Source organism: Oncorhynchus tshawytscha, linkage group LG09 (genome assembly GCF_018296145.1).
Source record: "Oncorhynchus tshawytscha isolate Ot180627B linkage group LG09, Otsh_v2.0, whole genome shotgun sequence".
NCBI classification, from domain to species: domain Eukaryota; kingdom Metazoa; phylum Chordata; class Actinopteri; order Salmoniformes; family Salmonidae; genus Oncorhynchus; species Oncorhynchus tshawytscha.
The window spans coordinates 35,583,287-35,601,542 of record NC_056437.1 but is presented as its reverse complement, the minus strand read 5'-3'; the positions used below and the strand labels follow the sequence as shown (position 1 = coordinate 35,601,542).

The following is an 18,256-nucleotide window of genomic DNA, read 5'->3' as shown; positions in this document are numbered from 1 at the left end:
AAAAATTGACAAAAAATAATTAAATCATATTTAATCTCTCTGTGTTTCATAATTGTCCTTTGCCCTGAGCAAGGCAGTTAACCCACTGTTCCCGGGCACCTAAGACGTGGATATCGATTATGGCAGCCCCCCGCACCTCTCTGATTCAGAGGGGTTGGGTTAATGCGGAAGACACATTTCAGTTGAAGTCATTCAGTTGTACAACTGACTAGGTATCCCCCTTTCCCTTTCTCTTTCAATTTGCAAGATACTGAATCTATCTCACAGGAGAAAGCATCCGAGCAAAACAGCGCCCCTCTGTCTCTCTATGTGTAGGCCATCTATCTGATGCTGTCTGGTCCAAACGAGTATGACATTGTTGCCGCCTGTAACATTGAAGGCAAAAGAGAAGCCAGCGAGCATCTGGCCTCCTTGTCAAAAAGGGTATAAATAATTAGCCAATCAGCATTGAGCTAAACTGAGTGAGCTCAACTGTGAATGGTCCTGGTGCACCAAAAAAAAGTGTCAAGGGAAGCCAGCTTGGATTTGGCATCACTCCTATCAAATCCCATTGAGAGCATACATAATTGACAGAACGTACATTTTTGCATCTCATTGTGTTGTTGTCCTGCGGTGGCTAGCTAGCCAGCTAGCAAAATTGTCGCTTTGCTAAATTAGCCATGGATGGAGATTTGGATTTGTGGTTTTACTTAATTCTCCGCACTGGCCAATGATTATAACGGCGATTCTGATCCAACCATTAATTCATACATTGTGCCCCTGGCCTGAGATGATGGAAGTTCAATATGTAGCTAAAAGGCTAATGTTAACTAGCGAACATAGCCCATAAATGGAAGTTAAGCTAGCAAGCAAGCATTTTAGCTAGGTAGCCTAGGACAACAAAAAATAAACTGTGTACTGTATGACACAGTGATAGACCATTTTGTCAACATGAAAGAGAGTCAACATGTTTTTATACTTGCACACACACACACACACACACACACACACACACAAATCAGATCCATGGACAGGCCTATCATATTTAGCTTACGTTGACTGGACTAAATTGTTTTTGGTATCTTTTAGTTGTCACTGTATTAGACTAAGCAAAGGTGACTTGATGGTGAAATTGAAATGATGGTGGAATAGTGGAAGCAGCTCCTGTTTTCTTTGCGACTTGCGGTAACTCTCTGTGGTTCTAAATCAATAGTTTAGTGGTCCGAAAATGTTGCATTAAGTTGCTTGACCATGCTGTAGGTCATGTAACTGTCTTACTGTACATGCAATATGCTCTGTGGACTTTACTGAACAGAAGTTGCTATGCGGTTTTATGATAAATCCTATAAGGTTGAATTTATTCTGCCACTGTCTTATTGTCTCGGCCTTTAGGCCTGTATATCAAGGTCGCAAGGATTATGAATTAACAGGTTATAGAGCAAACAACACAATTATCACAACACATGTTTTTTTAGGGGGGGGGGCTTGGCTTCCCCAGTGATTTTACCCACGCACCGCTACTGCGCTAATCACCTGGGCAGTTTCACCTGCCAATTATAACAGGTCCTGTGTTCTTTTATTAAAAGCAAAGAAGGCAGGGGAGTGTCAATGCAGAGATGCCCCCCCAAAAAATGGTGTGTTTATTTTATTTATTTATTTCACCTTTATTTAACCAGGTAGGCAAGTTGAGAACAAGTTCTCATTTACAATTGCGCCTTGGCCAAGATAAAGCAAAGCAGTTCGACACATACAACGACACAGAGTTACACATGGAGTAAAACAAACATACAGTCAATAATACAGTATAAACAAGTCTATACACGATGTGAGCAAATGAGGTGAGAAGGGAGGTAAAGGCAAAAAAAGGCCATGGTGGCAAAGTAAATACAATATAGCAAGTAAAACACTGGAATGGTAGATTTGCAGTGGAAGAATGTGCAAAGTAGAAATAAAAAATAATGGGGTGCAAAGGAGAAAAATAAATAAAATAAATACAGTTGGGAAAGAGGTAGTTGTTTGGGCTAAATTATAGGTGGGCTATGTACAGGTGCAGTAATCTGTGAGCTGCTCTGACAGTTGGTGCTTAAAGTTAGTGAGGGAGATAAGTGTTTCCAGTTTCAGAGATTTTTGTAGTTCGTTCCAGTCATTGGCAGCAGAGAACTGGAAGGAGAGGCGGCCAAAGAAAGAATTGTTTTTGGGGGTGACCAGAGAGGTATACCTGCTGGAGAGCGAGCTGAGATAAGGGGGGACTTTACCTAGCAGGGTCTTGTAGATGACATGGAGCCAGTGGGTTTGGCGACGAGTATGAAGCGAGGGCCAGCCAACGAGAGCGTACAGGTCGCAGTGGTGGGTAGTATATGGGGCTTTGGTGACAAAACAGATTGCACTCTGATAGACTGCATCCAATTTGTTGAGTAGGGTATTGGAGGCTATTTTGTAAATGACATCGCCGAAGTCGAGGATTGGTAGGATGGTCAGTTTTACAAGGGTATGTTTGGCAGCATGAGTGAAGGATGCTTTGTTGCGAAATAGGAAGCCAATTCTAGATTTAACTTTGGATTGGATATGTTTGATGGGGGTCTGGAAGGAGAGTTTATAGTCTAACCAGACACCTAGGTATTTGTAGTTGTCCACATATTCTAAGTCAGAGCCGTCCAGAGTAGTGATGTTGGACAGGCGGGCAGGTGCAGGCAGCGATCGGTTGAAGAGCATGCATTTAGTTTTACTTGTATTTAAGATCAATTGGAGGCCACGGAAGGAGAGTTGTATGGCATTGAAGCTCATCTGGAGGGTTGTTAACGCAGTGTCCAAAGAAGGGCCAGAAGTATACAGAATGGTGTCGTCTGCGTAGAGGTGGATCTGAGACTCACCAGCAGCAAGAGCGACATCATTGATGTACAGAGAAGAGAGTCGGTCCAATAATTGAACCCTGTGGCACCCCCATAGAGACTGCCAGAGGTCCGGACAGCAGACCCTCCGATTTGACACACTGAACTCTATCAGAGAAGTAGTTGGTGAACCAGGCGAGGCAATCTTTTGAGAAACCAAGGCTGTCAAGTCTGCCGATGAGGATGTGGTGATTGACAGAGTCGAAAGCCTTGGCCAGATCAATGAATACAGCTGCACAGTAATGTTTCTTATCGATGGTGGTTAAGATATCGTTTAGGACCTTGAGCGTGGCTGAGGTGCACCCATGACCAGCTCTGAAACCAGATTGCATAGCAGAGAAGGTATGGTGAGATTCGAAATGGTCGGTAATCTGTTTGTTGACTTGGCTTTCGAAGACCTTAGAAAGGCAGGGTAGGATAGATATAGGTCTGTAGCAGTTTGGGTCAAGAGTGTCCCCCTCTTTGAAGAGGGGGATGACCGCAGCTGCTTTCCAATCTTTGGGAATCTCAGACGACACGAAAGAGAGGTTGAACAGGCTAGTAATAGGGGTGGCAACCATTTCAGCATATAATTTTAGAAAGAAAGGGTCCAGATTGTCTAGCCCGGCTGATATGTAGGGGTCCAGATTTTGCAGCTCTTACAGAACATCAGCTGACTGGATTTGGGAGGAGAAATGGGGAAGGCGAGTTGCTGTGGGGGGTGCAGTGCTGTTGACCGGGGTAGGAGTAGCCAGGTGGAAAGCATGGCCAGCCGTAGAAAAATGCTTATTGAAATTCTCAATTATAGTGGATTTATCAGTGGTGACAGTGTTTCCTATCTTCAGTGCAGTGGGCAGCTGGGAAGAGGTGTTCTTATTCTCCATGGACTTTACAGTGTCCCAGAACTTTTTTGAGTTAGTGTTGCAGGAAGCAAATTTCTGCTTGAAAAAGCTAGCCTTGGCTTTTCTAACTGCCTGTGTATAATGGTTTCTAGCTTCCCTGAACAGCTGCATATCACGGGGGCTGTTCGATGCTAATGCAGGACGCCATAGGATGTTTTTGTGCTTATATGGGGTTAGGTTTATTCCCAAGAATACGTTTTAAAAAATGCTCAATGTAATCAAGGTATGAAATGATTGTAATTTAAAATAATCTCTTATTGTGGTCTGTCACGGATCCCCTTGGTGCTGCTGCTCATTCCGTTCACCAGCTTCTGAGGTCTACGTCACCGGCCTTCTAGACGTCACTGAACTAGATTCATTACCATCAACCCTGGACTGTCTTGTCTAATTACGCACACCTGGTTCCCATTCCACCTGATTAGTATGTGTATATGTGCCCTCTGTTCCCCATTGTCCTTGTCGATTATTGTTACCATGTCCGTTGGTCTTGTGAGCACCTGTGCTGTTGTCATCGGTTTCCATGCTACGTGTTATTCTCCAGTTGTTTTACAGGTCTCGTCCCGTGTATTATTTAGAGGTTTACACCTCACTCTTTTGTTTTGGTGGAGAAAATTTTAAAAACTATTTTGTATTCCTCGCTCTCCTATCTTTATACAGAGTGACATGGTCAATTTGAAGTGTACAAAAAGATGTTCCAAACCATCCTCACTGAAAAAAAGAAAGCTGAATCTAGTTGCCTACCCCTGGTTTAGAGTGACAACTTACACATTCAGTAAAGGCCTCCTGTCTATAATTAAAGCCCATTAGGTAGCCCACTAGGCTACCCCGGGGCGGCAGGGTTAGAGTGTTGGACTAGTAACCGGAAGGTTGCAAGTTCAAATCCCCGAGCTGACAAGGTACAAATCTGTCGTTCTGCCCCTGAACAGGCAGTTAACCCACTGTTCCTAGGCCGTCATTGTAAATAAGAATTTGTTCTTAACTGAAAGGTTAAAAAATAATAATAATAATAAATTGTGGGGAAAAACTCATTCTGATTGGGTGGGCCTGGCTCCCCAGTGGGTCTATGCCCACCCATGGCTGCGCCCCTGCCCAGTCATGTGAAATCCATAGATTAGGGCCTGATTAATTTATTTCAATTAACTGATTTCCTTATATGAACTGTAATTTAGTAAAATTGTTAAAACGTTTGCATGTTGCGTTTATAATTTTGTTCAGTATACTTTTTCAAAGTACCTTTTTAGATAAGCTACCAGTAAGAAAAATATAGTTTACTTAACTTCTTTCAGTGTGAAGTATTTGGTAGCTTGGTTAACTATCTTTTCAGAGTAGCTTCCCCGACACACACATCAAATGATCATTAGGAATGGATATGTCATTCTACATATTAAATGCACATTTCATAGAGCTTACAAATATCTTCTCCCAGCATAAGAAGATACAGGACCCTCAAAGAACATATATGGACTGGAGACTCATGTTATGCAGAGGTAAAACAGAACATTACAGAACAGTTCTATAAATGTATATAAATAGCAACTTACTTTGATTCAAGTTACTACACTACAAAATTCACTGCATCAGGCTTATTACCCAAGAGACCTGCATGTTCATTTTCTTTTGGGGATATTTTAGGTCATTTTTTTTTTCCAATACTTGCATCTGATAATTCATTATGTTAATAGCTAATTTAATTTCACTTATCACATGTGAAATGTGAAACAATCCCTACAGAATAAAGCAAGACAAAACAGTAAATAAAACTCTGATAAAAACAAAATGTAAAAGCCTGACACTCAAATAGACGAACCTTCAATCTGGGCACAACCAAATAGCATACAGTAACATGACCTTCTCATGTCTGTCTGATGTCACTGGATGGACAGACATTTTGTAAAAATCATTCAACACTCAAATAAATGCATGTCCTCGTGCTCGTTCATGTCTGCCTGGCCACAGAAAATAATGCGATGTAAAATTCACAGAAATCTATTTCCCTAGCCCATAGTCTGGTGCCGCCCAGATAGGCCTGCTAACGTCTTTATCTTTAGGCTCAACCCAACCAATCAAACACCCTTGGTCCGCACCCAAACTGGAGAGTCAGTCTCCACTGTGACTGGGCTAAGTTGTCACCCTCACCCAGCCCTCACCCTAAACTGTGTCACCTGACACCTCCCACGTGCATCATCCATACATTTAATTTAGTTGAAATATTATACAAATATGGTGCCATATAATGCCACCCTCAATGAAAGCTCCTGGAAGATGGTTGCAGTTATATTTGATATGTAGATGATTCAAACCACAAACATCTACATCAAGAAGAGTCATTGCATCATATTCAGTTGAAATGAGCTGCTGATGCTTGGGTACCCTTTCCTTTGTAGTCAAGATTTAAGCCACAATTGATTGCATTTCCATGGCATGAACTATAAAGTCTGTGTGGTACGGGAAAACTGTATGGATGTGCTGTTGCAACAAATTTTTGAACGTTTCAAGAGGAATCATCTCAGTTGTCTGTTTCTTAGGTGGTTCTCTTCAAGTCATAATGTTAAATTATTCAGTTATTTCAATAACCAGTTAAGTTCACGTCATGTTTGAACAATGTTTGCTTGGGTGTGTCTGAATATTGACAAAAAATAATTAGACAAGATGTAAAACAAAACACCTCTTAAAATGCGATGGTGGAAAGATACACTACATGACCAAAAGTATGTGGACACCTGTTCGTCAAACATCTCATTCCAAAATCATGGCCATTAATATGGAGTTGGTCACTCCCCCTTTGCTGCTATAACAGTCTCCACTCTTCTGGGAAGGCTTTCCACTAGATGTTGGAACATTGCTGCGGGTACTTGCTTCCATTCAGACACAAGCTTTAGTGAGGTCGGGCACTGATGTTGGGCGATTAGGCCAGGCTCGCAGTTGGCATTCCGATTCATCCGAAAGGTTTTTGATGGGGTTGAGGTCAGGGCTCTGTGCAGGCCAGTCAAGGCCACACCGATCTCAACAAACCATTTCTTTATGGACCTCGCTTTGTACAAGGGGGCATTGTCATGCTGAACAAGGAAAGGGCCTTCCCCAAACTGTTGCCACAAAGTTTGAAACCACAGAATCGTCTAGAATGTCATTGTATGCTGTAGCGTTAATATTTCCCTTCGCTGGAACTAAGGGACCTAGACCGAACCATGAAAAGCAGCTCCAGACCATTATTCCCCCTCCACCAAACTTTACAGTTGTTGCTATTTTGTTGCCTTACAACCTGGAATTAAAATATATTTGGGTGGGGGGATTGTATCATTTGATTTACCCAACATGCCTACCACTTTGAAGACACAAAATATTTTTGGGGTGAAACAAACAAGAAATAAGACAACAGAATGGAAAACTTGAGCTTGCATAACTATTCACCCCCCAAAGTCAATACTTTGTAGAGCCACCTTTTGCAGCAATTACAGCTGCAAGTCTCTTGGGGTATGTCTCTATAAGCTTGGCACATCTAGCCACTAGGATGTTTGCCCATTCTTCAAGGCAAAACTTCTCCAGCTCCTTCAAGTTGGATGGGTTCTGCTGGAGTACAGCAATCTTTAAGTCATACCACAGATTCTCAATTGGATTGAGGTCTGGGCTTTGACTTGGCCATTCCAAGACATTTAAATGTTTTTCCTTAAACCACTCAAGTGTTGCTTTAGCAGTATCTTTTGGGTCATTGTTCTGTTGGAAGGTGAACATCCATCCCAGTCTCAAATCTCTGGAAGACTGAAACAGGTTTCCCTTCAAGAATTTCCCTGTATTTAGCACCATCTACCATTCCTTAAATTCTGACCAGTTTCCCAGTCCCTGCTGATGAAAAACATCATTGTGTTGGTGTTCTCAGGGTGATGAGAGGTGTCGGGTTTGCGTCAGAAATAGTGTTTTCCTTTATGGCCACTCTTCCGTAAAGCCCAGCTCTGTGGAGTGTATGGCTTAAAGTCGTCCTATGGGCAGATACTCCAACTTTCGCTGCGGAGCTTTGCAGCACCTTCAGGGTTATCTTTGGTCTCTTTGTTGCCTCTCTGAATAATACCCTCCTTGCCTCGTCTGTGAGTTTTGGTGGGCAGCCATCTCTTGGCAGTTGTTTTGTGGTGCCATATTCTTTACATTGTTTAATAATGGATTTAATGGTTCTCCGTGGGATGTTCAAAGTTTCTGATCTTTTTAAAAGAAAATATTTTGGGATTATTTTTAAACAAGATATTTTTTCTATTTCCTATTTATAATATTTTGTGTATGTCCATTATACTAAATTAAATTCAAAATCAATTTAAATTACAAGTTGTAACGCAACAAAATAGGAAAAACGGCAAGGGGGATTAATCATTTTGCAAGGCACTGTAGTGTTCTCCTGGCATTTTTCCACTACACAATAACAGCACTTACAGTTGACGAAGAGAGAAATTTGACCAACTGACTTGTTAGAAAGGTGGCATCCTATCACGGTGACACGTTGAAAGTCAATGAGCTCTTCAGCAAGGTCATTCTACAGCCAATGTTTGTCTATGGAGACTGCATGGCTGTGTGCTCGATTTTATACACATGTCAGCAACGAGTGTGGCTGGAATAGCCAAATTCACAATTTTGAAGGGTGTCCACATACTTGTGTGTGTATACAGTGCATTTGGAAAGTATTCAGACCACTTCTCTTTTACCACATTTTGTTACATTACAGCCTTAACCTAAAATGGATTAATGTTTCCCTCAATCTACACACAAAACAACATAATGACAAAGCAAAAACAGGTTGATACATTTTCGCTAATTTATAAAAACCAAAAAACAGATCCCTTATTTACACAAGTATTCAAACCCAAAATTGAGCTCAGGTGCATCCTGTTTCCATTGATCATCCTTGAAATGTTTCTACAACTTGAAGTCCACATGTGGTAAATTCAATTGATTGCACATGATTTGGAAAGGTACACACCTGTCTATATCCACAGTTGACAGTAGATATCAGAGCAAAAACCAAGCCTCGAGGTCGAAGGAATTGTCCGTAGAGCTCCGAGACAGGATTGTGTCGAGGCACAGATCTGGGGAAGGTTACCAAAACAGTTCAGCAGCATTGAAGGTCCCCAAGAACACAATGGCCTCCATCATTCTTAAATGGAAGAAGTTTAGAACCACCAAGACTTGCCAGAGCTGGTTTCCCGGCCAAACTGAGCAATCGGGGGAGAAAGGCCTTTCTCAGGGAGGTGACCAAGAATTGACAGAGCTCCAGAGTTCCTCTGTGGAGATGGAAGCACCTTCCAGAAGGATAACCATCTCTGCAACAGTCCACCAATCATGCCTTTATGGTAGAGTGGCCAGACGGAAGCCACTCCTGAGTAAAAGGCACATGACAGCCCACTTGGAGTTTTTTAAATATATTTTAAAAATTCAGTGGCAGGGACTGGGAGGCTAGTCAGGATCGAGGGAAAGATGAACGGAACGAAGTACAGAGATCCTTGATGATAACCTGCTCCAGAGTGCTCAGGACCTCAGACTGGGGTGAAGATTCACCTCCCAACAGGACAATGATCCTTAGCACACAGCCAAGATAACACAGGAGTGGCTTCGGAACAAGTCTTTGAATGTCCTTGAGTGGCCCAGGCAGAGCCCGGACTTGAACCCAACCCAACATCTCTGGAGACCTGAAAATAGCTGTGCAGCGACGCTCCCCATTCATCCTGACAGAGCTTGAGAGGATCTGCAGAGAATGGGAGAAACTCCCCAAATGTGCCAGGCTTGTAGCGTCATACCCAAGAAGACTCAAGGCTGTAATCGCTGCCAAAGGTGCTTCAACAAAGTACTGAGTAAAGGGTCTGAATATTTATGTAAATGTGATATTTCCGGGGTGGGGGTTTTATACACATTTCTAAAAACTTGTTTCTGCGTTGTCATAATGGGGTATTGTCTGTAGATTGATGAGGGGGGATTTAAAAAAAAAACAATTTTAGAATAAGGCTGTAACGTAACAAAATGTGTAAAAGGTCATGGGTCTGAATACTTTCCTGAATGTACTGTATATGGTGTAGGTCAAATAAACATGCCAAAATAAGGCCCTAGTATCTCTTTCCAAAAAACGTACTTTGTATGGGGGCATGGAGGGGCGTCGAGGCGAGATGTCAAACACCTGTTATTGCAAAACTGTTTGGGGTCTGATTAGAAGGGGTGGGGGCATGTCATTGGTCAGAGACAAACTGGACCAGACCCAGAACATGATAGATAAGGGGACCAGAGCTGTGATGTCATCACCATATGTAAATGAGCTGGTGGCCTTAAAGGAGACCATTCCAAGCTGTCAGGGGTCTGTGAACAACCTGGTGCTGTTGGAGATGTGCTGGTGGTTGTAAACGAGAGCAGCGTGTTAAGAGCACCATCAACACCCTTAAATAACACTTTGTTCTTCAAGAGGAGACTGAGGACAACGCAGACAGAACAGATGTGGAGGTGAGCACTTAGAGGCCAATTCTGTGATATTTACAGATGTTTTTGATCACCTAACCAAGTCACGAAACATCTACCGCTGTCAGTTGTGCTTCATTTGAAGGTGGATAATTAGGGGAGAGAGCTGATGTTTAGAGAAGGTCCTCTATTATGAGGATCTGCAAGTGGTGTTTTTTAGTTAACCACAAGCAATTGCATCAAAGGAACGCATGTACACGCTCTCGATATAATGCAATGTGGGACCTGTACTTGGTTAGTCTTGTAATAGGACTCCTCAAAAAGATTTGGACACCTGACATTTCTGTTGATCACGCATGCACTTTATGTCTGGGAAAATATAATTCTAGAATATAGCATGCATATTGTATTCATACCCAGGGTGGTAGACTTCTCAATGTTAACACATGAACAACATATTGACTCAAACCGGTTTCTCTACATTGGTTTGTGTGTTTAATATGTAATATCCATTCTCTTTTTTTCCAACAGGTTTATTCATTTAGGTGAAGTCATCATGGGACATTGTATGTTGGTCTTGTACCCTGGACAGGATATCATCATATACTGTAAGTTCGTTATGGTGACACTACAGTATAGATGATGTACTATCCAGGGTCTCATTCCCCCTTCTAGCCACTATCAGCACCCACACACACTGTTGATGGTTGGAAGCTAGAGGGTGGCGATCAAACCGTTACCATTACTGAGTTTTAGCAATGGTAAGGGTTCTATTGACGCCTCTCAATGTCATAGCTACATTTGTACACACACGAACGGATGGATAGACGCTGCTGGCGGTTGGAAGCTAGAGGGTGGCGATCAAACCGTTACCATTACTGAGTTTTAGCAATGGTAAGGGTTCTATTGACACCTCTCAATGTAATAGCTACAGTAGTACACACACGAACGGATGGACAGACGCGGTTGGAAGCTAGAGGGTGGCGATCAAACCGTTACCATTACTGAGTTTTAGCAATGGTAAGGGTTCTATTGCTGCTTCTCAATGTCATCTGGAGTTGAAACAAAGGAAACTAAAAACGGGTGGACTGGACTTTTCTTCCTTGCAACAAGGAGCATTTGTTTACAACAGATTAGTAATACCAATAACCAGAATTGTGTATAAGAACTGATTTAGATATTTTAATTGTAAGGTGTTTGTTGACTTGTGAAATAAATGTTTTAATTCAAAACCAAATTACTATCAATGTCTGGGTGTACATCTTACTCTAAAGGTGGAATACTGTTACCAAGGTTACCACCTTAATGCATTTGCAGGTTACACATACAATTGTATGAATGTTTAGTTTATTTATTCAATTTCATACAGTATACAGCTTTAAAAAGCAGTTGGTTAGTCTAATCTGAGTCAAGTCTAGCATTCTACACAAGTTAGCAGTGTAAATGTCAGTAATCAATGGAGAGCAGCTGTTTCTGTACACAGTAAACAAGACACTCCAGCCTTTCCTCTCTTTTTCACTCTTTGCCCTTCCTTTAGGCCACAGAGGGCACACACTTGTTATTCATCAAGGTAGCCTGGATAGAGAAAGAAGCTCAGAGCAAACTCACAGGGGGAGGGAGAAATGAACCTAATCACTATTATCTGACCCATTTTACAAGCAGGTTAGCGCTCCATTTTGCCTTCCATTAAAGAGTTGAGAATTCAGTTCTCGGGCTGAGTTTTGCTATGAGAGAGACAAAAGAAAGATTGATAGAAATGGAGGCTTGAGGGGACTGCAATGCTATGGGCAGCTGAGCAAGAGAGTGCGAGACGGAGATAGGCAGGGGCTGGATAGAACAACAGGGACATTCGACAGACAGAACATGATTGTGCTACTCCCAGTTCAATTATCAGCAGGCCAGGCTAGCAGAGGTCTACTGCCAAGGGGAAGCTTCTGGAAGCCCAAGATAAACCAGAAACCTTTTCACAGCTCGGCCCAACCCCCACCACACACACACACACACTCCACATCAAAATAGAGCTGTTTAATTTAAGAGGTCAAAATTGAAATTAAAAGAAAATCTTACAGAAGCTCTGAAAGGAAAAACAAATATCTGCAAGTCATCTTTTACGTAAGAAGAATGCTTATGCAAGAACACAGTATTCTGACCCTTGAGAGAAGTGACTGTAGATGAGGCTGGGACCAAGTTCCAGGGGAGAGAGTGCTGTCTCTCTGTTTCTGATAGCTATCTCACTAGCTGACTCATGATGAGCCTTTACAAGCTCTCAGCAGCACATTTTAGCTACAGGTCTGTCCAAAACCTATTCCCCCCTCAGGAAACTAAAAATATTTGGCATGGGTCCTGAGAACCTCAAAAGGTTCTACAGCTGCAACATCGAGAGCATGGTTGGATCACTGCCTGGTACGACAATTGCTCGGTCTCTGACCGCATGGCACTACAGAGGGGTAGTGCGTACGGCCCAGTACATCACTGGGGCTAAGTAGCCTGCCATCCAGGACCTCTACACCAGGCGGTGTCAGAGGAAGGCCCTAAAAATTGTCAAAGACCCCAGCCACCCCAATCATAGACTGTTCTCACTACTACCACATGGCAAGTGGTACCGGAGTGCCAGGTCTAGGACAAAAAGGCTTCTCAACAGTTTTTACCCCCAAGCCATAAGACTCCTGAACAGGTAATCAAATGGCTACCCGGACTATTTGCATTGTGTACCCCCCGCCCCCTGCTACTCTCTGTTTATCATATATGCAGTCACTTTAACTATATATTCATGTACATACTACCTCAATTGGCCCAACCAACCAGTGCTCCCGCACATTGGCTAACTGGGCTATCTGCATTGTGTCCCACTACCCACCAACCCCTCTTTTACGCTACTGCTACTCTCTGTTCATCATATATGCATAGTCACTTGAACCATATCTACATGTATATACTACCTCAATCAGCCTGACTAACCGGTGTCTGTATATAGCCTCGCTACTGTATATAGCCTCGCTACTGTTATTTTTCACTGTTGTTTTATTTCTTTACTTACCTATTGTTCCCCCAATACCTTTTGTGCACTATTGGATAGAACCTGTAAGTAAGCATTTCACTGTAAGGTCTACACCGGTTGTACTCGGCGCATGTGACAAATAAACTTTGATTTGATAGTCAAGAAGTAGAAACCAGTCAGATCTTTCTGTGAAAATAGTGAGTCCAAAAGTGTTCATTTCCTATTCACAAGGCCACCATAAAACTGTCCCCCAGATGATCATAACACTCAGTTCATCATAATCCTCGTCAGTTCTTCACCTTCACAGAGAGCCTCAGCTTGACCTCCCTGAGGAACACTGTGCTCAGGTCGTCTCCAGCCTCTCTGGCTATCCTGGCAACCATCTGACCAGCCTGGCCAATCACCATTTTCTGTCATCAGGAGAAATGAAGGACAGAGGAAATACAGTATAATAATATGAGCATGCATTTCAATATGTCAATGTTTTAAGTCCACCAGAGGGCCACAGTTACCACAGCAGATATGAAGAATGTATACTGTAATAATCACTAGGTCCTAACAACTAAATATACAGTAAATCAATGATTTTCAACTTTGTCACCATTCCCTTAGCTGAATAAAAACCTAGAGAGCAGTCTGGTGCAGGGGTCAGGTTTGAATCACTTTGAGCACTGCTGCACCAACGCAGATGTAGGCTCACATCCATCCAGTCTGTCTGCCATTAAAAATGTATGGTTTAAAAAGGAGTGCTCAGATATGTACAAGGTATTACAGGCTAAAGAAGACTCCGGGCATCATGACTTGAAACTCATGAGTCTGAGGACACAGTTTATCTACACATGTAACTATCAGTATGAGAACACATGGTAGAGCAGCTTCATATCTCCAACATTAGGTGGAGATGGGTGTGACGGGACACAGATCAGTTGGCCTGAACTCCATTTCAACTCAGAAAGTAAACTGAAATTCCAATTTTCCTCATTGCTCAGAATGGAAATTTGCAATTTCAATTTACTTCTGGAATTTACTAAATTGAAGTGGAATTGACCCCAACCCTGATAGAGATTTCACGTAGAATCAAGCTGTAGACTCACAATGGGGATGTGATTTTAAGGGAGGAGGAAAACAAGTCAAAGAGACGGTTCAGATGAACTATCTATCGACACATTGACAGGTCTATGTGAAGGGCCAAACCATAGAGCGTGGAGCCTTGCTCCGTCTACAAGAAAGTTCCAGTTGCTTTTCTCCTCGTCTTTATCTCCTTCCTCTGATGGCTTCTCACGTGTTCATTAGTAATGTAGTTAGGTTGGTAGTGGTGCTCCTTGACATGTTTCACAACAGGGGACATATCGAAATCTACATGTAAAAAAATTGTACTGAGAAATGCAGCACACTTACCATGTGACTTTCTTTCTTCACATACAGTTTTACTGCTATATCCAGCTCTCCATTCTCCCTGTCGTGCCACAAGTCAATGGCCTGCAATTGCGAGAAATAAAAAGTTAATATAATTTCAAAAGTAGTACTACCATGAGTATTTCTCTATATGTGCTACATCTATATCTGGCATACAGATAGATATTAGGGACTAAAGAGTCAAAAATAATTGTGATTGGACACTGGCCCTACAATACATCTCAAGCTGGGATGGGAGATAGTGCTTGACAGTTAAAATGGTTGACACATGCACACGCACTATATCGGCATATGGCTATATGAGTGCAGTGCATTGTCTGGCTCTGCAGTCTGTGTGTGTCTGTAATGACTAGTCACCTGCGTCATTGTGTAAGGGACTTCTTTGGGCAGATATTCCAGAAGCTTCTCTCTGACAGTGTTGGTGCAGATCTCCTCAGGAGTCTGATCTGTCAGGACATCACTGTGGTATTGCCAAGAACCAGGCTTTGCCCCCACTACTAGGTATCTCTGTAGAGGAGACAGACAGATGTCAACAGCAATTGTTAATTGTTAGTTAAGTGTTATACATCAACATAGCTACAATTGATGTCCATGGATTTCAAAATAACTCAAATAATTCTACATTGAATGTACTTGTTAACTTAGTATTAGATACATTGCTTCATAAGTCCCTATATCACCATATGCTAACATTACCTTCAGTGTCTCCACATCCTCTCCATCCACAGCAGAGAGCATGAAGACGTCCTTGAAGTGAGCCCAGCCCTGTTGGGTCTTCAGAGCCCTAAGCTGCTCCTTACGCAGCCCTGACTGGGCCTCACTGCCCTCACCATCAGCCACATCACCACCCGGCTTGTCCTCATCTCCAGACCCTGATGTCCTAGCCTCCCTGTCTGTCCTCCTCTCAGCCCAGGGTGGCTTGATCACCCTGCGGACCTGCAGCTTCCGGCCGTTCACCACTCCACATGTCAGATCTGCTGTGATCTCCAACAACCTGCTCTTGCTCTTCAGCATGTCAACCTGTGCCATACACATTACACAGTTCATGTGCCAATTCATGTAGTAGACAGTTCCTAATTTATTACATCATAATAATGCATAATATCATATGACAACCATGATCTCACCTCAGCACATATGATCAGTTATTATTGACAAGGCCATGGAGAGGATGAGGTTTGCATGCATGTGATAAATAAGTTGTACCTTATTGAGAACTAGGACTGCTGGGACATCTGGGTATTGGGTCAGGCATTTCAGGACCTCAAAGTCTAGCTTGTTGCAGGCCCACTTGTCTGACACATCTACCATTACCACCACTGAAGCAATAACAACAAGAAGAGGACATTAACATGATGGCATACGCCAGTGACACTCACACATAATCCTATATACATGAAAAATCAATGCAGTGCATCGACATTTGCCCACAAAATTATTTATTTCAAATGAATTGTGAAAATGTATGGGACAACATACTGTTTAAAAAGCATAGACGAGACTGGCTTTAAAGCAATGGGCGAGTTATGGCCAATCATCTGAGTGCCCGAAAAGTTGCAAAAAGTGAAGAGTCACACAGTACCAAGACTAGCTTCCTTGACTGTATTCCAAGGATCCTCGAGGAGAGACTTCTCCAGCTGGTGCCTGTGGAGAAGATAAATAGCACCGTTGGAAATTCACCCATTTCATTTTATCACTATAATACCACAGTAATGAAACATGTGTAACAAATCACCTCTTGACTTTTGTAGGTGTAGTGAGTCCAGGAGTGTCCAGCAAAATCTAGAGAGACAATGTATAAGTAAGCATGTACAAGTTTGGTTATCTAATACATCTAAAGTTTGTATATTGGGCAGATACTGTACATAATGTAAGACTGCCCTGAAAAACAAACAAACAAACACTTGTCAAATTGCTGCTATTCTAAATGCATGGTCTGTGAGCTGATTCTCACAATTTGTGTGTCGTCTTCTGTGAGAACGCCAAGGGCACGGGACCGTGTGGTGTGCACTTTCTTGGAAACAGCAAACACCTATGATCATGTTCAGAGAAACTGGTGTTCATGGAAATACACTCCTGACTGACTTAAGAGTGACTCATGATGCATATGTGTACAACTTAAAGTGAAGAAACTGGCCATTACAATAAAGTAAAGTACCTTTCTGCCAAGCAGTTGGTTGGACAGTGTGGACTTCCCAGCATTTGGTGCACCAATGATGGCCACTCTTAAAACCTTTGAGTTCTCTGGTTGATCTGGATCCTTCACCAGCAATGATAATTGTTCAGCTGAAACAAGAGTTTAGGGGTTGACTTATCAGATGTATGAGTAAAATATGAAATACATAATACAGATCTACAGAATACAAGGGCATATATATATAATATTCTTAGACATTCATTCAGTGCACAGCATTTCGATAATGTGAAACTGTACTGCGATGCCCTAAACCCGGAGGTAACCAACTCTTTAATTTTCAGAGGCAGCAGTTGTGATTACCGCTGTCGGGCAGAACTGAGGCTGGATAGTGATAAAGAGTGTCATCTGTCTCCGCCGCTTTGCCTTTCTCCAGTCTGCTCAAAAACGCATCCGATGTAATAAAACAGGCAGGAGTGAAGCGGAAACCGTGTCCATTATTGGTCCCTGGACGACGGGCAGCCCATCCTAAACCAAAGCAACAGAGACATCGAGATTATCACCATCACTGCGTAGACTTGCCAGGTAATTTATGCAACTGTTATGCCTAACGTTAGTTTACAATGACGCACGAATCTGACTTTTTTCCCCAAATTAATTATAGCTAAATTACATGTATGTAACCTGACATCAATAGATCAATTTCTTCAAAATGAAATAACTAACTAACGTTGGCTGACTATATCTGATTAGCTAGTCAGCCAGCTATAAGGTATGGCTGTCATGCCTGACAAGAAAATATAATAAGACATTTGTTTCGGACAAAATTAAGTATATTTCTGGATAAGGGAAAGGCTATTACATTTGCATCATCGCTTATTATTTTGGGATATTAAATCTAGTTTAGCAGATAAGGTAGATGACTGACCCGTTCTGAGAAACGGTGACGCATTTTCCAGTGGCGCAGACACGTTAGCAACTCTCGGAACACGTAAAGATTTCCCGAAAATCGAGATGCTCACACGGAAAGCCATTTATGATATAAACTTATCTGGCCGAGCTATCGCTGAAATTCCAACATACTTCGGTGACTCTATACGTAGCGCAAGGTTACTTCATGGCAGCATGATCGCTTACTTTCACATTGAACTAGGGGCGCAGCCATGATGGACAAACCAAAGAGTGGTTTTGAATTGGAAGAGTGTCTGCTTGGTGATTGTGGCGAGCATTGGCTTTACTGCCCCCTAGCGAACAAGAGGAAGAAACGCCAGTGATCTTTCTTGCTTGGCTTCTGAGGCCATCTATCAAAAAAAAAAAAAAAATTATTTAACCTTTATTTAACCAGGTAGGCAAGTTGAGAACAAGTTCTCATTTACAATTGCGACCTGGCCAAGATAAAGCAAAGCAGTTCGACAGATACAACGACACAGAGTTACACATGGAGTAAAACAAACATACAGTCAATAATACAGTATAAACAAGTCTATATACAATGTGAGCAAATGAGGTGAGAAGGGAGGTAAAGGCTCTCAACCCCAAT

At 42.3% G+C, this 18,256-nt stretch overlaps 2 protein-coding genes and 1 long non-coding RNA gene across 6 annotated transcripts in view; 2 read left to right on the top strand and 1 right to left on the bottom strand.

Annotated features, from left to right (window-relative positions):
- The first annotated feature begins 9,754 nt into the window (after positions 1-9,754).
- LOC112257870 lies at positions 9,755-11,409 on the top strand. Its single transcript, XR_002954651.2, has 2 exons — positions 9,755-10,213; positions 10,700-11,409. It is a non-coding gene; the product is annotated as an uncharacterized LOC112257870 (long non-coding RNA).
- A 1,690-nt stretch (positions 11,410-13,099) lies between these two features.
- Positions 13,100-17,914, bottom strand: eral1 (Era-like 12S mitochondrial rRNA chaperone 1). 2 transcript variants are annotated; one of them, XM_024431789.2, is made up of 11 exons: positions 17,645-17,914; positions 17,080-17,244; positions 16,741-16,868; positions 16,537-16,614; positions 16,318-16,364; positions 16,165-16,226; positions 15,789-15,901; positions 15,279-15,602; positions 14,940-15,089; positions 14,565-14,645; positions 13,101-13,576 (listed from the first exon to the last, which is right to left on the bottom strand). In XM_024431789.2, exons 1-11 carry the CDS (start codon positions 17,748-17,750, stop codon positions 13,454-13,456), a joined length of 1,377 nt encoding a protein of 458 aa, XP_024287557.1. In that variant the 5' UTR covers positions 17,751-17,914; the 3' UTR covers positions 13,101-13,453. The 2 variants fall into 2 exon arrangements, with proteins under 2 accessions (XP_024287558.1, XP_024287557.1); XM_024431790.2 differs by lacking the exon at positions 16,537-16,614 and having other exon boundaries at positions 13,100-13,576.
- The window catches only part of fam222ba (family with sequence similarity 222 member Ba), an 81,145-nt gene continuing 80,060 nt past the window's right edge, over positions 17,172-18,256 (top strand). For all 3 annotated transcript variants that reach the window (XM_042326834.1, XM_024431774.2, XM_042326831.1), the window contains exon 1: positions 17,172-17,301. The gene's annotated coding sequence lies outside the window, so the exon portion shown is untranslated. The remainder of the gene's footprint in view (positions 17,302-18,256) is intronic.